This window comes from Quercus suber, unplaced genomic scaffold (genome assembly GCF_002906115.3).
Source record: "Quercus suber isolate HL8 unplaced genomic scaffold, Cork oak 2.0 scaffold_650, whole genome shotgun sequence".
In the NCBI taxonomy this organism is placed as follows: Eukaryota; Viridiplantae; Streptophyta; class Magnoliopsida; order Fagales; family Fagaceae; genus Quercus; species Quercus suber.
This window is the reverse complement of record NW_027070091.1, coordinates 20,168-42,138: the sequence shown is the minus strand read 5'-3', so window position 1 is coordinate 42,138 and position 21,971 is coordinate 20,168. Positions and strand designations below refer to the sequence as shown.

The 21,971-nt window shown below is 33.8% G+C and overlaps 2 protein-coding genes across 2 annotated transcripts; both read left to right on the top strand.

Annotated features, from left to right (window-relative positions):
* Positions 1-544: 544 nt before the first annotated feature.
* LOC112028986 (transcription factor TGA2.2) lies at positions 545-8,884 on the top strand (the record flags this gene model as incomplete). The annotated part of the gene is given in 10 exon segments (XM_065765750.1): positions 545-648; positions 1,570-1,646; positions 1,757-1,954; positions 2,203-2,277; positions 2,363-2,422; positions 3,907-3,984; positions 4,277-4,328; positions 5,525-5,796; positions 7,777-8,025; positions 8,447-8,884. Coding segments are annotated over 10 exon segments (1,312 nt in total), but the record flags the coding sequence as incomplete, so codon positions are not given.
* Positions 8,885-13,865: 4,981 nt separating this feature from the next.
* LOC112029014 (protein neprosin) lies at positions 13,866-16,913 on the top strand. Its single transcript, XM_024061698.2, has 4 exons — positions 13,866-13,951; positions 15,676-15,966; positions 16,160-16,246; positions 16,356-16,913. The coding sequence occupies exons 2-4, from the start codon at positions 15,793-15,795 to the stop codon at positions 16,566-16,568; spliced, it is 474 nt and encodes a 157-aa protein (XP_023917466.1). The 5' UTR covers positions 13,866-13,951; positions 15,676-15,792; the 3' UTR covers positions 16,569-16,913.
* Positions 16,914-21,971: the final 5,058 nt, after the last annotated feature.

Sequence of the window (21,971 nt, the reverse complement as noted above, 5' to 3'; positions counted from 1 at the left end):
TTTTCACTTTGGTTATGTACTCTTTTAAACCTCCTTCTTCCACCTCCCTTTCTCTCTTAGACGGTTTGTATTAAGTATATCATGTTGTGTGCCATTCGCCCTCGTCTCTGGAGTATGGCAAACCCTATTTACTTTCCTGCACCTATTTTTTGGGCCATGCTCTAGGGATGTAGGCATTTATTTTCCTTCTTTGTGTGCTTGCATTGTGCATGATGTATGTATAGATACCTGCTTACCCCCCTCTGGTGTGGTCGTCACATTCTATGTCACCTTTATCTGCTTTTCATATATATATATATATATATATATAAATATATATATATATATATATATACATATATATATATATATAAAAAAAACAGAAAAAAACAATTCATGTCAAAGCACTACAGATTATAAAAAAAGAAAATAAAAAATCATTGGTCATTGGAAAGTGGAAGATTCTCCCCCCACCCCAAAAAAAAGCATCCAATATGACATTAGTTTATTGTTCTTGGGTGTAACATTTTGGGTGGCTATAAATTGATGGGAGTACTGTTTTCAGTTGCACAGAGGAAAATACAACCCATTCTTTTCGCATTTCTGATTTCGGGGTGTTTGATCAAGCAGTTGGATTTCGCTTAGAGGATGCGGTTAACGTGAGTGGAAGTAAGTATTCAGTAATGGAACTCACATTGATTAATTCAAGAGCAAACAGTCTTAAGTTGTTTTGTATTGTTTCATTCTGTAGGAGCATAAGAACTATTCTGCATTGGGTGATCTTAGTGGAACTTTACTTTTTGACTTATCACAGAACTTCCTTTTTGGCTCTGAACAATCTTTTTACATATAATGGAGAAAAGTATGTCAAAGTAAAAGTATAGAATGTAATTTGCCAAAAAAAAAAAGGGTTAATAAAAACTGTGTATCTCTTTCAGATTTTTATATGATGTAAGAAAATCATGACTTATGAGTAATAATCAAATACATGGAGATTCTGTCTATTTAAGCAATTCAAGTCATCAGAGTACATGCACAGTACTATTAACTTTTGTTATGCAAGAGAAACATAGGAAAAGCTGTGTATAATGATGATTGTTGCTTTTTCTTGAATGGAATTTTAAATGAAAGACTAGAAAGAAACATTTATTGTCACATGGACGCTCAAACTCTGTTTAACATGTAGAAATCAAGAAAGAAAGATTTCAACATAAACTGCAACAGTCCTTGATTCAATGCAAAATATGTACTTTTTGGAGAATAACTTAAATAAAAAAAATGGTCACATACAACTGGAGATATCATATCTAAAGAGACCACATCAATCAGCGGCTTTGATATGCAGGATGGAATGATGGAACTAAGTCCAATCAATTAAATTTATTACCTTTAATTTAGAACAAGACACTCCAGGATAATACTGGTAGTACCTAATATAGGGTTGGGTTGATATGAGTATGACCTTTAATAATATTCCAGTAACACCCTAACTTTCTTGTACTGCAGTTAAGAATAAACATATTGAAAATCTGTCTCTTTTCTTCTCTCCCTCACTTTTTTTGAGAAGGAAATTTGTATGACTTGATGCAGATACTGTGTTTAGTTCTACAAAAGTTAGTGGTCAAGCAGTTTCTTCTGATCCCCTTCATATTTACACTTCTGATAAGGTGAATTCCTCTAAAGTACTAAACTTTCTTATTTTAAGTTGTAGGTGAACTATACTAGCCTTACATCTTTTATTTTCTTCTATTTATATGTTTTTCTTTTGGCAAAACAGTCACCAACTTCACTTGATATAAATCCATCTACCTTCCGAGTGGAGCGGCAGAGGTTGCCATTAGAAAGGGGTCATCCATCAAATCTGGTTTCTGTATCAAGTGGTAATATTGAGAACTGGGAAGAGTCTGCCATGGCTGATGCTAGTCCAAGGACCGATATCTCTACAGATGTGGAGACAGATGATAAGAATCAGAGGGTAATGCTTTGTTTATTATATTTAACATGTTATTTTCTCCATTCTGCATATCTGGACTCATAATTAGATAATACCAAATATCTAGAATTATGTAGCACAAGTCTAAGGTTCCCAATTTAGATACTTATTTGTGCTCTCTTTTCTTGAATAGAAGTTTTTTTTTTTTTTTGCCCCCTACTCGTTTGAAAATTTGGAGGATGTTAATCATCATTGCTGGCATTCTGACATTTAGGCTCTCAATTGTGCAGTTTGATAGAAGTCAATCTATTGCTAATGTGGCTTCTGATTCCAGTGACAGATCAAAGGATAAATCAGATCAGAAGGTTATATGTATTAAACTATTTACATGGATTATATATGCACTTTCAAGAGGGAATTCATGATCTTTTGCTTGATTGCACTTTACAGACTCTCCGCAGGCTTGCTCAAAATCGGGAGGCTGCAAGAAAAAGCCGATTGAGGAAAAAAGTATGGGCTTATATCTTGCTGCATTGGTTTATCCAATTATTGCTCTTTCAAAATTTTCCATATTTTTTTTCTTATTTGGTTGTGTTAGTTGTGAAAACAACTATAAAACACAGTTACTATTTTTATTTTTTGGCATTTAATTGCCAGCATGTAATTTCATTAGTTTTAGAATTATCAAGACCAAGTTTATTTACAGCTTTGTGAATTTTCTTCTTCATATAAGAATCAAACTTCTCCTCAGTTTTTTAGTGGGATTTAAATTTAATAGGAATTCAAGCTCCTTTCTTTTATTTGGTACTAGTCTACTAGAATGATAGCATACATAAGCTGAGCTTAGTGTAATCTGAACTAAATGCTCCAAGCTTGATCTAACCCTGGCCCAACCAAATGCGAGCTCATTGTCTTCTAGGGAAAGCTTTGCTGTTAAGGCTCTATTATTAGTTTATCTTTTCAGTTATGGATGATAAAATGTTACATCCCTCTCTCTCTTTCTCTCACGCACACGCACAAACACACTTGCAAAGGGAAGAGACAATAAATATAGTAGTGGTGAGGTGCTTATGGGGAGGCCAATTTGAAGTTTCCTTACTCTAGAATGGGATGTGCTAGTTGCTAGAAAGAATGGGTTTCCTACTCTTCTTTCAACTTGAGGTTTCTAGGTTTCCTATTAATTGTAACAAAAATCCTCAGGAAATGAGGCAGACCTCCTTTTTTGCCAAGAAAGTATTTACACTGAACAAAACTCAATTTACAGATTACTCCCCTCTAATGAACGTGGCCTAGCTTTATAGGTGTACAGATTGTTTATTTCTTGTGGGCCTTTTCCATTATTGTCCCAATGAGAAAAGATCTCTTTTCTTTGGTACATTTTGTCTCAAGGGTTCCTTATCTGAAGGGAATACGTTCCTTGCTTTGGGGGGACACCGCTTGGTTTTTATACTTATGTGGCAAACTTGGCACAGATCATGGCTTTTTGGGGTCTCAATTTATGGCCCTCTCTAGACTGAGCTCCTGGGGCCTGCTGCAGTTAGTTTCCTATCATCTGGGGCTTACGCCTTTTTCTGCTTGTTTCCTTGGCCTTCTTCAGGGTTAGATGCTGTTGCTGTTCCTGGATTTTATTAAGGACCATGTTTGTCTTGGCTGCAGCCCTGTTCACCAATCATTTTTTTTTAGTTTGTATTAATCTCAGCTGCTAGATCATCACTAATTGGCCCAATTTTTTTAAAAGAAATGCTGTGAAAATAGATATTATTGGTAATCGATCTTTTTAAGTACCTCAGAGGGAGTTTGCCAAGCAATCTATCGTTACATGAAATTTGGAAGTAGTACTTATGTGTCACATCCTTGCAGGTTTTTAATAATTGTAACCCCTGTTTCCAAAAAAAGCACGCTCCTTGGTTTATTTTGGCCATGGAGCATTTATAGTTGCACACATCCCTAGTTTCAATAATTCCCTTTATTTACTTGCATTGATTCTGGTGTAGGCATATGTCCAACAGCTGGAGAGTAGTCGTTTGAAGCTGACCCAACTAGAGCAGGAGCTTCAACGAGCAAGACAGCAGGTTAGTTTTGGTTAATTCTTCATAATTAGATTGCCTAGTTCTGCTTCATTTTTGGTAATTGATGTCCTTGTTAGGTGTGCATAGCTTGCATGTTTGCTTATTTATTTTCAAAATTTTTAGCCTTTGGCCTTTGGCTTAGTTGATAAAGGGTAGGTTGGAGTTCTAGTAGGTCTTAAGTTCATCTTACCACACCCTTCTCCCAACACTTCCCCCCCCCCCCCCCCCCCCCCCCAAAAAAAAAAAGAACAAAAAGCAAAAAAAAAAACTTACTTCTTCATTTTGTCTCCTGTAGGGAATCTTTATATCAAGCTCAGGAGATCAAGCCCATTCAATGAGTGGAAATGGTATCCTTCCTTCAACTTAACTTAATCATTGCTCCTACTTCAGTGTGGTTCAATTTTATTTTATTTTTCTTGAACTAAAGAGACTGCTTCATGATGATTGAGGAATCAGTATTGGATTATTATGACAAGTTTATTGGAATAACAAATTCAGGGTCATAGCTGTCTTGTATAAAAAAAAATGAAAATTTGGGATGGCATACGCAAATGACTTGTGTCTTATGTGTACATTGGACAACTGTTGTTAAATCATGTTCTTAGGATTACAGTTAAGTGATTAAATTTACCATTTTTTAATAGTTTAAGCTTTTGGGAGAATCAGTAATTTAAGACATGTATTATGTGAATGCGCCAATGCTTCAAATGGTAATGATAAAATCGAACTATATTTCAAAATGTGTGGGATGATTGCAAAGCTTTTTTCATTGGAGTTTGTAAAATTTATCTATTTTCTTAATCAAGAGAAGTTTATATCTATTTTATATCTCTACATTGTCCATTATACTCTGTTTAGTGTTAACGTGCTTCATTTATGCGCGCGCGCACACACACACTCTCTCTCTCTCTCTCTCTCTCTCTCTCTCTCTCTCTCATGTGTGCAAGCTCTCACACATGCAGGTTTTTTTTAGTTGTTAGCTTTTAGTGTACTACATTTGATGCATATGTGCAATGAAGGGGAGGTGTACTTTAAGCAATTGCTGGATATGCAGAGGTAGCAGTGGTGTTCAATGTAGTTGTGGTGATGGTGCTTGTTGCGTTACCACAATTTAATTGAGTGTAAGGTTGATTTTGATGGCATTGGAAATAGTTTAGGTCATTAACATGGAGGAGGGAGTTGGGGGGGGAGGGGAGGTGAATTGGACTCCTGATATATATATATGTGTGTGTATGTGTGTGTGTATTTAATACATTTTCATAAACCCCCACTGAATACATTTTCATAAACCCCCACTGAATTCAGTAATATCTATTAGCTAAATAAAATTCATTCTTAGCTGATCATTAACGCAAAGCTTTCTTTGGAAAATTTTATTATTGCCACCTTTGCAGTGTCAAAAATGAATTGTAAATGCAAATATGTCTGTGCATGTGGGCAGGCAGAGACTATGATGTGGTTAACTGTCTAAATTTGATCCCCTTTCTCTTTGTTGAATTTCATCACAAGAGGTAGATTATCTTGTTAACTGTGTCCTTTGCAGGGGCCATGGCATTTGATGTAGAATATGCACGGTGGCTGGAAGAGCAAAATCGACAAGTTAATGAACTGAGATCAGCAGTCAATTCTCATGCAAGTGATGCAGAGCTACGTATTATTGTTGATGGTATCTTGGCTCATTATGATGACCTTTTTAGGTTGAAGGGTGTCGCAGCCAAGGCTGATGTTTTCCATTTGTTGTCTGGTATGTGGAAAACACCAGCTGAGAGGTGTTTCTTGTGGCTTGGTGGTTTCCGCTCATCTGAGCTCTTGAAGGTGAGTTCATTTTGATGTTTTGATGGTCTCCATGGGTTAGGGGTATTTGTTGAAGATTTAGTGGAATTGTGTTAAGTCGTTAAATAAACTATAACAGTTATGTCACACTGAAAAAGGAATGGCCTTAAAATATTTTCATTTCTAGTCCTCTAACTTCAACAAGTGAGTCTATTAGATGTAGAACCAATTTGTGCCAGTTTTATGCAGTACATCTAATTATACTTATGCATTTCTTGGGGTTCGGCTTAGGATTGCTGACGGATTACTGCCTCATTAAGGCTTTGGTTGGTTGAGAGAATGGAAAATCGGGAGGATAGAAAAGTGGAAAAATACAATATATTTGTGTTTTGTACAATGCATATTTGGTAGAGAGGACAAAAAGTTGGAGGATAAAGAATAAATTACTATTATGTACTTATTATTAAAAGCAGAAGGGTGGTAAAGAATGGGTAATTTTTTACTTCCTTCTCATGACCATTTTCTCTCATCTTTTCTCCCCAATTTGGAAGGAAAATAAATAGTGGGCTAGGGTGAAAAACTCAATCTGCCCCATTTTATTCTCTCTCCCTTTTTCACTCCAACCAAACAATGGAAAATTACATTTCCTCTCCCTTTTCACCCAACCAAACATAGTGTTAGTGTTGTGCTTTTTACCAAATAAAAGAAAAAATGATGCTAGAGTCATTTGTAGGAGTGAAAACTCTCATAATGGCTTGAGCTTTTTGGTCTTGCATGTATTCATCTTTGGTATGGTCCATTATTTAAGTCAGGTTTTTAAACCCTATATTTTAAGCTCTTAAGCATTGTTAGGCCCATAAAAGCAGTGCTATTAGGACTGTTGGCTAGTCCTGATAGCATAAACTGAAGATCTGGACTCTATTCATCTTTGGTGTACTCTCCATAATAGACTTTTTCTTTCTTTTTTGCTAAGCAGAAGGTATGATGATTGTGAAACCCTGGCCAAATTAGTCATATAAGGTATTGGCATCAACAATTAGCACTCTATGCAGGTTTTGTTATGAGTTATATTAGCAGTACAGTGATCAATAAACTATTCCTGCAATTTATAAATTATGGTTTTTTTTATATTTATTTTTATTAGTAAGTATTTTTGATCTTTCTATATTTTTTCTTTCATTGGTTAAATGGCTAAACTGTGAAGCAGCTGCTTGGTTCTGATAAGCAGTTGTATTTTGAAACTTTGACAGGATGTTTTACTGATTTTAATATATGTTTTACTAAATCCTAATTAGCTTTTACATTTTGTGTTTTTTCATGGGCCCCCTCACTAATTGGAGTTATTCCAAACAACTCAATTGTTTTTGTTGGTGGTTATGCTATTTTTCAGATTCAAACCCAAAATGTCTCTTTTTTTAATTATTTTTTTTCACCTGTCTTTTTTGATATTGTTGTTCTATATCTAATATAACTTACTAGTCCATGATTAGGGTATCCTCTTCTGAGTCAATGTGGACTTTTTAGAGTTGGCATGGTTACCTGTTCATTTGTCTTGCATGATCTTAGATTCTGATGTGAAGTTTGTATTAGAATTTCCATAGGAACCAATCTTTAACCAAAACTCTAGAGAGATCAAGTAATTATTTCAATAAATGGTTTGGTTCCAACTCCTACATATTTGGGTGCAAAGAAGCATTGCATTTCATTACTGGTTCTGTGCTTGGTTGCTTCATCTATGTTCACTGATTCTTTTCTAAGCTTTTCTATATTCTCATGTGCTCATTGGTTCGTTTTTCCATAAATTGACAATCAACAATCTATAGTTTATCAGTAAGTTCATATCAATCAAGAAGTTGATAATTATATTTGTACTTGTATATGGATGATTGTATTTTTGTTAGTCTATTCTTAACAGTATTTCTCAATAGCTTAGTTCACGTGGCTTATTGTTGTGTCTGACATCCCAAACCATTTCTTAGTTCTGCCACCTAATACAAGTGAAATGAATGATCTTGGTTGCAGCTTCTTGTAAATCAATTGGAGCCTTTGACAGAGCAACAACTGGTGGGCATTAATAATTTGCAACAGTCCTCCCAACAAGCAGAAGATGCATTGTCTCAAGGGATGGAAGCATTGCAACAGTCCCTGGCTGAGACACTGTCTAGTGGCTCTCTCGGTTCCTCAGGTTCATCTGGGAATGTGGCGAACTACATGGGTCAAATGGCCATGGCTATGGGTAAGCTAGGGACCCTTGAGGGGTTTATACGCCAGGTATTTTCTCTTCTTTTTGCTTCTGCCCCTTCTTAACTACTGCATAACTTGTGATCTAATCTTGTAAGATGCCTTTTATGTTACAATTTAGCTTTCATGGACTAGAAAAAATTAAATTTGTTGTAAAATTCTTCACCACAAAATTTGGAAATGTTAAAAATTGGAACAGTTAGAAGTTTTTTGAGTTTTGTAAATAATAATTTATGGTTTATTCATATGAAAGTTTGATGACTTCTCTAATATATTTGGTAAAATTTGGGATTCATTGTCATTGTTAAAAGGCTAGTACCAAATTATCAAAAAACAGAAAAAAAAAGGAAGAAATAATGTTGTAGGAATTTTTCCCAATGTCATTTCTTTTCTACATTAATCTTATCTATTATTATTTTTTCTTTTCTTTTGTGTTGGTTAATATAACCAGGCTGATAATCTCCGGCAACAAACGCTGCAACAAATGCACCGTATACTGACAACACGACAGTCAGCTCGTGCCCTCCTTGCGATACATGACTATTTCTCCAGGCTTCGTGCTCTTAGTTCCCTTTGGCTAGCCCGCCCTAGAGAGTGAAAACCTTGTGCTCCAAAGCTGATCAGTAAAACTATGTAGCTGGAAAAAAAAAGAAAAAGAAATCTCACTGCAATATTGACTCTCTAATCCAGTACCAGCGATACGTGGTCATCATTACAATTTTTTCTTTTCTAAATTTTCTTGTGTTGTAGTCACAAAATTCCTGTGTATCATTGGTGTTAGTGTTGCAATGTCCATCATATTTAAATTAGTGTATGATCTAGAAATAGTATTGTCAAGGAGCTACATGTATTTTGATTGTTATCAATAATAATGTCATTGTTTATGCCATGTGACTTGAATTTTTAAAATGAGTACGAAATATGGAGCTTGATCCATTTGACTGGTTATGTTAAAGGAGTTTTCCCATCAAACTCAATTTAGTGTGTCAAGATTCATTTCTATACATTCCACATTTCATTGCTCTTGTTTTCCTTGCCAGTTGTTCTAGACTTATCTGCACATTACCTCTTTTTCCTTTAAGTATTTCTAAAAGAGCAATGTGAGGGACATGCCATTTTTCTTTTATATATATATATATATATATATTCTGAACTTGTTAAGATGATAAGTAGTTATTAGAACGTCACTTTTTTATGGATCGATCACTTACACCACTTTATTATGCACTAATTACAAAATGTCATCTCAGCAGTTATGAAAATTTTTGTGCCACAAGATTTATTGTATTTGGTGAAATTCAAGCAAGTCCTGGCAATTGTATCACACAGAATCCATGCTAGGGAACTTCATGCAAGGTACCATTACTCCCTGTAGTGCAGTTGTGTCATACTACTACTACTAGTATCTTTAGTGCTTTTTTGGTGATGGAAAACAATGAGCACTGCAGGGGTATGTCTGAGTTTCAGCTTCCTAAATGCAGAAACAGAAAATTCAAGAAAAGGAGGTTCACCTCTAACTTGAAGTTTTAAGACCTTTAAACTTTTGGCTTCTTGTAGTAACTTGTGTACTATCATTTCTATTTTTTTGGTTGGTTAAGAAAGAAAGGAAAATAACCTGTTTCAAGTGATTTAGGTAATGGGCTCTTGAATTTATCTTATCAAAGTATGTTAAAAGCCACTGATGGGTTCTCTTCTACTAATTTAATTGGCGTGGGTAGCTTTAGGTTTGTGTGTAAAGGAAATCTTAATAAAGAAATATTGTTGCAAATGGCCAACAAGGTGCTCAACCTTACATGCCGTGGAGCTTCGGCTTCCAAGAGTTTCAATCCGAGTATGAGAATTTGATAAACACTGGACACTGAAATCTTGTAAAAATACTCGCAAGAAGTTTGGGAGATGATTATCATGGTAAAGGCTTTAGTCTATGATTTTATGGTTAATATGAACTTGCTGAGTGGTTGACTGGTTGCATCCAATTCCTAGAATAGTTAACATGAATCCTCTTCAGAGATCGAATATCATCATTAGTGTTGCTAGTGTATTATCATAGTTGCCAAATACCAATTGTTCACTGAGAACTTAAGCGTAACAACATTCTTCTCCTTGATGAAATCACCAGACATGTATTCTCTTGGCTAGCACAGTTTCTTGTTGAAGCCTAATTATTGTTATAGACTTAGAGTAATCAATAGCACCTTATGCGGTACGAGGAACTATTTGTCATTCCTCTAATTTAGTTGCCTTTTTCTTTTCCTCAACTTTTTAAGTTACTGTTTGAGCATGAAATATGCCATTCTCTCCAGTTTTTTCAAGTCTTATGCCATAAAAGATCTCCTTTCAAGCTACGGTTTTATTTTGCCCTCTTTTTGGTGTGGATGTATGGACTATATTACAATGTATTTTATATGCAGTTCTGGAGTATGATATGGGAAACATGTGTCAAACATATGATTATGTGTACAGTTATAACATACTGTTGTGGAGATGTTCAAGTGAAAAAAAAAAAAAAACTCATAAAGGTCCACTCTGGATGACATGTTCATAACTTTGTAAAAGCACCTTTGCTGGAATTCAATAGTGCTTGATTTTAGATCTGAAATTGCTTTTCCGAGCAAGGAAGAACATGAGTGATGTTGTAGCTGAGTTATATTTGTTTAGAGCCAAGCTTCTTGGAATTAGAACACGTTCAGAAATACTTCAATTCGCATGTAAATTTGGAGTGTCAGTAGCTATTCTTGTAAGGTAATGAAACCTTCCACATTGATCTAATTGCCTATCCAGTATCCACCTTGTTTTTCATGTGGCTATACCCGTCAATTTGCACGGCAAAACAAAGCAATCAACAAGCTAAATACTTAGCTTCTGTTGAGTTATAGAAGGGGCCGGTTTTGTTGATGAATGATATGAGGGTAAGAGCTAGAAAATCAGCTCATGAGCATCTAGGGTTAATATCGAAAAGCCTACGAAACAAATGTGAGAAAACAAGCCTCAAAGTTGATTAAGCACCCTTGGTTTTTGTTAAGAGGATTCTGTCCACTTGTTTTGAAATGAAGGACCCATTTTATGAATCTAATGGTGTAGAGGTACATCAATTAAGGCCTCCAGATCAATAAGAATATTATCCCGGAAAATTTCTAGGTACTTCTGGAAAATAATGAAATGGTGCTCCCTCATCTCACATTCATGATGGACCCCACTATAAATTTAATGAGTAGGTTCTTCCATGAATGTAAGAAAAGGGAGCACAATTTTTTATGTTTTGGGATTACATAAGAATTATTCTTTTATCAGCTACTAAACTTTGCAAATTTTAGAGATGTTACAATATCACATTGGTGGAGTTAAAAATTTTAGCATTTAAAACTTCAAAAAGCTGTTTTATCTATTTTAACACACAATTTCACAATACACTCTACATCAATTCTCTTATTTTTTCCATCGGCCAAATACTGTTTATTTATTTTTTTATTAATTTTTTTCTCCCTTCCTCTCTACCACATAATAGAACAAAATGCATAAAAGAATATATATTTTTTATCCATTCTTGCTACAGTGAACTGCTAGTCTTGGAATTTCACTGTAGCAAGTTACCAAAAAAAATTTGGCTTAGGCACCATTGATATTAGGCTATTTTTGGTGTTTGAGGTGGTAAAATAGCTAAACAAAAATACTTGACAAAAGTTGTATAAAAATTAAAAGTTGTGGAAAAAATTGTATTAAAATTATTAGACCAACTTTGTTGGATTAGGATCCAGTGTGCAGTACCCTAGGTTCAATTCACCCACCCTTCTCTCACAACATTTTTTCATTTTTCACTTTTTTACTGTTGTTAGCTATGTGTGGCAGCTTTAACCTCTAGCTCTACTATTACTTAGCCGATTGAGGGATTTATTTTTTTATTTTTTTAATATATATATATATATATATATATATTTTTGTGTGCGTGACTTTGATATTGCTACTGGGTAAGGACGAAATAATTTTATTTAAAATTTTTTAAAGAGCCGGGTTTGTTTTAGGTAAAATTGGTTAATTGGGCTTAATTTGTTTTAGATTTACTATTGGTAGTTTTGTTGTTGTGCTAATTTTTTGGGCTTTTATATTTTATTTTAGATTTTAGATCTATAAATATTTTTATGGTCTTTACAAGGAGGAATGCTAGAACTACAAGTTTTTTTTACAAATTGCTGATGTAGTGAGTAGCTATTAGTAGGTAAAACAACAGTGTAAGTGGTGGGCCAAGTGCAAACCAATTTCAATTATTGCTACTTCAACGGTTTCTAAAAATATTGTAGAAAAGTTCGTCTAAACCCCTTGCAAGAAATGCATAAATTAAATTGTATTGCATATTATATGGAGGTAGAATTTACAAGGATTTAATGGAGAAACTGGTTTGCTAAAACATGCACCTAGTATTTAGGACGTACTTATTAAAGGAATATAGTAGATATACACAACTAAGGCCTCCTTTTAGAAAAGTGTTAGAGACATGCCTGAACTATATACAATCATGATGATATTCAAATTAATCTTAAATTAACAATTAGATTGATATAGGGTTCAAATCTTTTGAGATTCTGCCACTCACACCCTTCAAAGTTTTTTTCACAAGCAAATATCCCCTGAACATATTTGCAATATTGAAGAACAAATTTAGGGCTTAATTTGTGCTTTTACATGTCCAAGTCTCCTAAAACTTGTTAGTGCAACTCTGACATTTATTTTTGAAATTATCTTGCATTTGCTAGTTAACACAAACTAGCTGAAAATTACTTCCACTGGCCGACACAGACGAATCATAAATCAACTCCATTTTACCAAACTTAACAATTAAGGGAAAATGCCACTATGTTTAAGGAATCCAAAGTTTATGATAACCCCAGGTTTACTAAAAGATGAACATACTATATATAGTTAGACCAGTTGATTAGGACAATAGTAGACTACGTAATATGAGTCAGCATTCCTCTCATTAAGCCACTTTATTATCTCATGCATTGAACGTAAGACCACCTGAGTATTACAGAAACTTTGATAAGTGTCACACTGGTGTTACCTGATTGTCTAATCCATTTTAAGTGTCTGCCAGTATGATCCAGTTTGTCCTAGTCCTATGATAGCAAAATCATTAATACGCCATTGCAACAAATTGTACTACCAAAACTTTAAAAATTAACATGACAATGAATATTATCGCACTCGCATCAACAACATATTAAATAAAATTATTATCATTATTTTGTTCTCTGTGTGTTTTTTTTTTTAGAAACATTTATATTGTGTTTAAATGTTAACACGTTGGTTTCTAAATCCAATATATTAAAATTTATAATATTCCTAATATTGCTCAAAAGATATTCATACTATTATATTCATCAATTTCTAAGGCTACATATGATATGTGTGAAATTACCATAATATCGAATCTTAAAAGATCTAGTCAGAGAGTATGCCGCACGTGTAGGGTATACAATAAATTAGGCAATCAGGAGTACAATTACACACATAATAATTTTTAACAATAATAGGTAGTTTTATTTATTTTATTTTATTTTTATAAGTTTTTGATCTGAGTTCACTACTGTAATATATACATATATTATTATCTATCATTAACAACTGGCCAATTCATTAACCAAAAGATGTTGTTTTAGTTAATAAACGGAAAGAGTTAATAAAAGCCTAACAGAATACTTAAGAAAATTTGAAACTTAAAGGATTGAAATAACAAAAATGAAACTTAGAGAATTAAAATGACAAAAGTTGAAACTTAGATGGTCAATTTTGGATTTTAGCCAAAACAAAACTATGGTCATTTTTGAAAAATTTTCCCAACCTAAAAACTCTAACCTTAAAACCATCTCTTCCCTCTCAGTCTCACACTTTCCCTCACCCCTCACTGCATCACGCCTCTCTCTCTCTCTCTCTCTCTCTCTCTCTCTCTCGGCTTCATCGGGTAAGTAAACATAGGTATTGAATCTCTCTGATATTGTTTGTTAATTATTTATTTGTGATTTTGTGTAAAAGAAATGTTTATAGAACTTTTAAAGTGAATACAAGCAACATCCATTCCTATCATGTCCATTGCACTTAATTTGAAATCACACAGATTGCAAATAAATCTATCTAGCCGCTTTTGCAAAGGCCGGTTACAAGACAACATTAGATTGGATACAGTATCATATGTTCCATCCATTTTCACTGGGCCTTAAATCTGCCCAGGCATCAATCCATCCATCAGATAAAGGAAACTGTACCACCAATTTTTCATTCCAATTCATGTCACCATAAAAGACCACATTTGGAAATTTCTTAAGAAAGTTAACAGCCACCTTTGCCTGAGCCATGCGTTCCTCACTGTGCAATTTTTATTTTTTTTTATTATTATTTTTTGTGTGTGTGTATTCACTGGTGGATTTATGTTGTGTATGTTGTGATTTTTATTTGTGATTTTTGTATGTTAAGTGGATTTATGTTGTGTATGTTGTGGATTTACAGAGCATTATTGTTTGCGAATTATAGTTTACAAGAGTATTATTTGTGTATGTTGATGAATTAATTTGTGGAAATATTTTGTTCTTTATTTATAGTTTTAAGAGCATTATGTTGTGTTGATGAGTATTATTTATTTGTGGAATTATTTAGTTCTTCATTTGAAACTTATTTGCTATTTGGATGTAATCATTGTAATGAACTTACTTATTGAGTTCTTTGTTTGAAACTTATTTGCTATTTGGATGTAATGAACTTATTTATTGATTCTTTGTTTGAAACTTATTTACATTTGGATGTAATGAACTTATTTATTTTGTTTTGTTGAAAGTTTATTATGTTAAGGATGATTATTTTGTAATGTTATTATGTTAAATTCTTTAAAAAGATGTTATATACTTATATGTTTTTAAGTAAATATATTTATTACTACTATTAGTTTGTTATTTTAGTATATTAAAAATTATTATTTATTTATATAATTTTAAAAATTATTATTTAAATTATTTATGATATCATCGGTTCGACCACTGGTCAGACTCTGATTTGAGCAGAAAACTGATAACCAATCCCTTTATTGGTTCTTTTACTGTATCGGTTTTTAAAACTATGAATACAAGTACTCCTCATGTAAAAAAACTGAGAATATTTAAAACTACTCCTAAAATAAATTTAAAGACATATAAGGAAATTTCACTTAGGCATTCTTATCTCTCCTTCAAATCGAAAAAAAATGAGATTCTCTCACAATTTCTACCACAAAATTAGCCCACTGGTGTTACACCACCAAATTTTTTTGAGATACTACCCAAAAATTAAATCATTACCAAATTTCTCATTTATCTCAAATTGTCTAATTTTAAGTTTATTTATTTATTTATTTATTTATTTTATTTATTTTTTATTTTAAAGCAAAACTCAAAACAACAAACTTCCCAAATTTTTAGCTTGTGGAACAGTTCAAAGAGGACGAATTATTTCCCTTTAATTTTGACCAATCCTGTAAAATGACATAGAAACAAAAGGATGGCAATAGTCAATAGGAAATTAACCAGGAAGTTTGTACTTAAAGCTAAAAAAATTAAAGTAAAACTGCTAAATTAAAGCCTCATTTAGACATGGCCAAAAATAGGGTGATCCTTATTATAGAAGATTTTTTGTGTGTATTTATATTGATAAGTGGAACAGTTCAAAGAGGATGAACAAATGCAAGTTTAAGTATTGCAAAGGGGACATTTGAAGCTAGCTATTACATCTCTATACACTGCAAACTCAACACTTGATTCGAGTATTAGCTAGTCACTCATGGCAATGCCTTGTGGAAGTGGGAGGAGGTGGTCAGGGGTAGTAAAGATGACCTGGTGCTTGTTCTTTCTCATACCAATGTCATTAGCTGGAGATAGAAACACTGACACCATCAAACAGGAGATTCAGGAGCAATTGAAGCGCCTTAACAAGCCTGCAGTTATATCCTTTCAGGTTATTAATCACTTCATCTAATACGTTTGTGTTTTGTATAGTATTTTTAGCTTTAGTCTTAGAAGAATCATTCACTTTTGTGGGTTGTCGTGCTTCATGACTCCAATGTACAATAGCAATGTAATTTTGTTACAACATTGAGAATTTAGTCTGATATCTATTTGTGTGTGATGAGAAAATGTATTTGATACAGAGCCCGGATGGAGATATAATTGATTGTGTACCTATCAACAAACAGCCAGCTTTTGATCATCCTTTGTTAAAGAATCACACAATTCAGGTGACTAGTTTAATTAACTAAATTTCATTTGGTATCACGAATAATTTGATACTTATTGTATGTATGTTATGGGCTGGGTTTGAGTTGGTATTTATGCCGAATGCCATAGATGAGACCAAGTTCTTTCCCAAAAGGGTTTTCATTCGATGAGAGCAACGGCGCCTCTTCAAACTCCAAGCTTGAAATAACTCAGCCATGGCACTTGGTTGGAAGGTGCCCAGAAGGAACCATTCCCATAAGAAGAATTACAGAAGAAGAATTATTAAGGGCAAGATCTATAGCAAATTTTGGAAGGAAAAAATTCCCTTCCATCCCTAACTAAGGAGAAAGAGGGAAAAATAAGAAGAGGAGAATTGTTTTTTTCTTCTCTTCATGTCACACCAAATGTACCTACAATCTACAAGCCATTTAGTGGAAGTTAAGATTGCATGTTATAGTATATATGCTCATGCTTTCCTCCATTCCAAACCAAGAGTTCTCATCCTCTTCTCCATTCATTTTATCTTCCTTGGTATGCCTTGGAGTGTGTCTCTTCCATTATATGTGGTGTATCAGTGTTTGGGAATGTGATTATGTAATGACCCACCAACCTCAAAAATATGGTATTAGAGCTAGTTGATTCGTGGTGTGAATGACATTTTCCAACTATAGATGGTGTTATTATAATTTTTATGGGTTACAATTTTTTTTTTTAGATAATTGGAATATTTGAATGAAGGTGTTACTCAAATCCCAACATGTATGGTAGATACTGGTAACATGACCAAAAGAATGTTAAAGAGCATGAGAATGTCCAAAGAAGTTTGGGATGAACTTGCTCCATGCAGTATATTTGTCCAACTGTTGTCTTACATAAGGATTATATGAGAGAGAACCCCACATAGCAAGCATGGAGTTGAAAGAATCCTACAATTTCTCACTTACATTTGTTTGGGAGTATTGCATATGTGCATGCACTGGATAAAGAAAGGTCTAAGCTAGATAACCATAGTGAGAAGTATATGTTTATTGGTATGATCCAAACTCTAAGGGCTATTAGTTGTGAATATCAAGCATCAAAAATTAGTTGGGATGTGGAATTGACGAAGAATATATGTGAAATTGGAGCACCTAAAAAGAAGAAAAATATCATTTTCCCCTCTATTTAATGATAGTGAGCAGATGAATGAAGTTCTAGAAGAGCTTCCACTCCACCTTCATCACCAGCACCTCTTATTTATGAAATTTCATCCTCAAGATTATCATGAGAAGAATTCTAGTGAAAGACTAAGGAAATTGAGAATTTTTGAGGAAAATTATGATTCAATGGAGAATATAGATGATCTCTCTCTCTCTCTCTCTCTCTCTCTCTATTAAGTTGTGCAAGATTTGAAAAGGAAAATTGCTAAAAAAAATATAAAAGGTTACTGGACGTTTATTTGAACCTTCACTTTAGTCTTTCTAGTTTCAAAATTCATTGTTACAATAACTTATGTTGGAATTTTCATGTGTGAGAAGTGTTGTTAGTTGAGTAGTGAAATCCCACATTAGATACTAATGAGAAGGAGTGTTTAATATAGTATAATTGGACCAAACTCATTGGCTTAAAATTCTTAGTTAGGTGGCGTCCTTATATGTTATAATGTCCCCTTAATTGGAGTCTCTCTAAGGTGTTTTCTCCCTAAAAATTGGTATCCAAAGTCGATGGTTTGAGGAGAAATTTTTGTTAGTTGATCCCATCAAGTAGAATGAGAAAGACTCTCATGTTGTGCAAAAAACTCCCATGTTTGCTCCACCCACGGTTGTATAAAGGGTATTCTATTGGTGATAGCTGTTGATACCATATTTTTTTTGACCTTGATTAGCGAGCCAAAATGTTGATTCAGGCCTTAAAAAGTGAAATCTATGCTATTAAAATGTAAGAAAATGAAGTATTACATAAAAAAAGCTTTAAAAAAAATTTATTCTATTCAAGCCTTGGGTTAATCATTCTAAAGATTTAAGAGTTCAAAATCCCAAGCTTGTCATTTTTTGCTAATTTTGACCAACGTTGACTAACCCTAATCAAGATTAGTCAAAATGTCGACATTTTGATTGTACCGTCCGATTGAAATATATTTTTAGCATATTAAAGATCATAAAATTACCTTCAAAACGATAGTTTATGGGCCAAAATCGAAGTTAAAACGGATAAAATATCAAGAAAACAAAAAAACCTTGATTAAAAGTATTATTTTACATGTAAAACGACTGTTTTTGGAGTGTGTTCGTGCAACAAACCGTACTAATCCAGCCACAACTAGTGCAAATTGTTTGGACCAAGTTGAAACAAGATGGTTAGCTACCTTTCAATAAAGGGTTTGAGAATATCCTCTCTATATTAGAAGGAAATAATTTTCCAAGAAAAGTGTTATAGAAATTTTTACACTGTATTACCTCCCTTCGAAGCGCGATATCTTGACAACGGTAGCTCCAAATTGCATGAGGTAGAGCCTATGGAAACGAGACATTTAGATTTTTTTCAGGGACACCAATTTTGAAGAAATCCCAGTCTTAAATCCAAATAGTAGCCTGAAAATAGGGTTAGAAAAAAGGATAAACCCAAAAATCAAAAAATCGAAAATTAAGGGGATGAGGATGAAAATTGGTGAGGTGGCAAGGATCCCAATGGGTAGCTGCCTCTCCTTCCACTCTTCTCTTGGAAAATCATGAAGAAAAATCTAAAAAAAATCCTTTCTCATTTTCTCTAGACTTTTCTCCACATCTATTTCCCATTTCTTTCCCCTAGAATATCCCTCTAAAACCAAAAATCCCGGCCCATCCCTTCCTCCATTTTCACCCTCCAAAACCCATTAGTAAGTCTTCAATTTTCTTCATAGAGCTAGGGTAGTGTACCTACTACCCTAGCTACCTCTTCTTTTCATTTTTGTGTTATAAAATCTCTCTCTATCTATATATATTTCTTTTATTGTGGATACTTTGTGCAGGGGCGGAAGGAGAGAGGGGAGCTAGGGGTGGCCACGACCCCTTTTAAAAATCCTCCCCCTCTCTTGTATTTTTGGCAAACAAAAAATTAATATATATATATGTATATATAGCCAAAACTCAGAGAAAATTCAATCAAATTTCAATTTGATTCTCAATTTTGCATTACTTGTCCTTTTTAATTTTTAATTTTTGTACTAAGTGAATTATTGAGTGTAAAAATCGAAGAGTCTAAATCCAATTAGAGTCTAAATTGGATTTCAATCAGAATCTAATTTTTAATCACGTGTCCATCTAATTTTTTAATTTTTTTTGGCAAGTGAATTATTAGGTGCAAAAATTGAGGAGTCTAAATTCAATTAAATTCTAATATATATATATATATATATAAGATGAGTTAAAGTTACACATTTTCTAAACCATTGGATTTAAGTAGATTTAACGGTAAAAAAAAAAAAAAAAAGACACTCATTAATGCTGATATTTTGATTGATTCATTTATTACCCCTTATTTATGATATTCCATATTTATCTCAAACCTAAAAAGGGTATACGTATTTCTCTCTCTCTCTCTCCTCCACTATAGACATTTTTTCTAAAGATTGCTTCTCCAATATAAAATTTTATCCAATTTCCATGCCATTTAAATATTGCAATTTGAATAAAAAAATTAAATAAATAAATAAAAGCACTTTAAAAATTGGATTTAAAATGAGAAAATTATTATTTTAAATGGCAGTAGCAGTAGGTATGAACGTATGAGCATCAATTTCTTATGACTTAAGAGAGGATATTTTGAGAGAGTATGTTTACTACTAAAACTTTCAAGGCATTGCACTTCTTGGATTTGTTAGGACTTAGGAAGGTTATTTTGAGGGAATATGTTTATTGCTGAATCTTATGAGGCATTCACACTTGGATTTGTTAGAACTTCTTGGTAATCAGGGAAAAGAGTTATTTTTTGCATTTTTTATATGTTATCACCAACTTAGCATCTATTGTGTATCTCTTTTTCGCTAATTTTTAATAAAAAAAGGCAGATTATCATGTAAAATTATGCATGATTGCCTTTTATTTGGATTGATTGGTGAATAGAGTTGCCTCTACTTTACCTTCATTTGATGGAATTACAATCATCACACATCATATCACTTGGTAGAATATATACAACTTGGCTGTGGAGGTGGAATCCTAGAGAGAGAGAGAGAGAGAGAGAGAGAGAGAGAGACAGATGCGTATACTTTTTTTTTTTTTGGGTTTAGAGATAAGTTTGGAATGACATAAATAAGGGATAATAAATGAGATCAATCAGAATATTAGTATTAATGAGTGTCTATTTCTTAACCATTAGATCTACTTAAATCCATCGTTTAGAAAAAGGTGTAACTTGAACCCATCTCTCTCTCTCTCTCTCTCTCTCTCTCTCTCTCTCTCTCTCTCTCTCTATATATATATATATAATGAGAAACTATTACATATTTTAGAAATGTATAGTTTTAAAAAGTGTAAGTGAATACCATGTATAATTTAATATCTTTTCAAAAAAAGGTATAATTTGAACTATGTAATTGTGATTGTATTGTATCCGTGCATATACGCGGGATTACACACTAGTTGAGTGTAAAAATAAAAATCCAAATTCAGTTAGATTCTAAATTTGATTTCAATTGGAATCTAATTTTGCACTAGTGTCTATCTAATTTCTTAATTCTTGTGGAAGTAAATTATTGAGTACAAAAACTGAAGACTCTAAATCCAATATATATATATATTATATAAGCTAAATCGTAGTATCTATTACTTTGAGCTCTGTCCACCTCATCGCCATGTCTTGGCACATAATTATTATTCTTCTTATTTACTTTTTATTCCTTTTTTTTTACAAAAAAATATAAATCGCTTCATATACTCCCCACGTTCAACGGTGTGATGGTAATCAGTCGGTGGGGGATTTTTTGCCTTTATGGGCGGGAAACTCCGCTTGGTTGTCTTTAATTGAGGATATAAATACTCATTTGAACCGATTCACCTCCTTACTTTTGCATTCAAGAACTCTGGCGCACGTACCTGAATCCGGTCAAACCTCCAGCCCAACTAGCGTCCCTTTCCAGTACAAAAAGCCTATCCGAGGAGCTTTTCCTCATTTCTGTAAGTCTTCTTCCCCTTTTCTAGCTTAAATTTTTCTTTTTGAGTCCTTTCTCTACTTCTTCCTTTCATAATTTGCACCGTTTTGTCGCTGATTAGCACACATTTTTTTTTTGCAGATCCACACGCCTTTGAACGACATTTTCATTTCGTCAACAAGGAAGACTTGCAATCCGTTCTCAGGGCGGAGATTTTTGTGAACGAGGCCGACGATCAAGTTAAGGCTGCTCACAAGATCCTTGGGTACGATTCAACCCAGAAGTTGTTCTCGGCCCCAAAGTACGTGATCAGGGCTCGCGATCCTCGGCTTCGACAAATTACTGTGGTGGAGCACGGGTTCGCGTTTTCTGAAAGATCTTCCATCCCAAAGGGCGTCCCGTTGGCAGGTTCTTCCTCGTCCCATCAAGCTGCAGAGGTCGAGGGTGAAAGTTTGGAAAATGAGGGAGAAGTAGTTGATCGGGGTTCGTTCGAGGATGAATTTGGCGTATTTGACCAAGCCTATCTGTCTGAGGATCCCTCTGGTGACTTGGGAGATCCCTATTTGTCTGAAGTTGATCTTCTATCTCCAAGGATTGGTACTCAGGCCAAAATGGGTTTTAAGAGACAACCCTAAACC

Coding starts and splice junctions, on each gene's coding strand:
- LOC112029014 (XM_024061698.2), top strand. CDS start 15,793: ATGGCAATGCCTTGTGGAAGTGGGAGGAGGTGGTCAGGGGTAGTAAAG. Junction 15,967..16,159: donor CTGCAGTTATATCCTTTCAG/GTTATTAATCAC, acceptor TATTTGATACAG/AGCCCGGATGGAGATATAAT. Junction 16,247..16,355: donor TAAAGAATCACACAATTCAG/GTGACTAGTTTA, acceptor CGAATGCCATAG/ATGAGACCAAGTTCTTTCCC.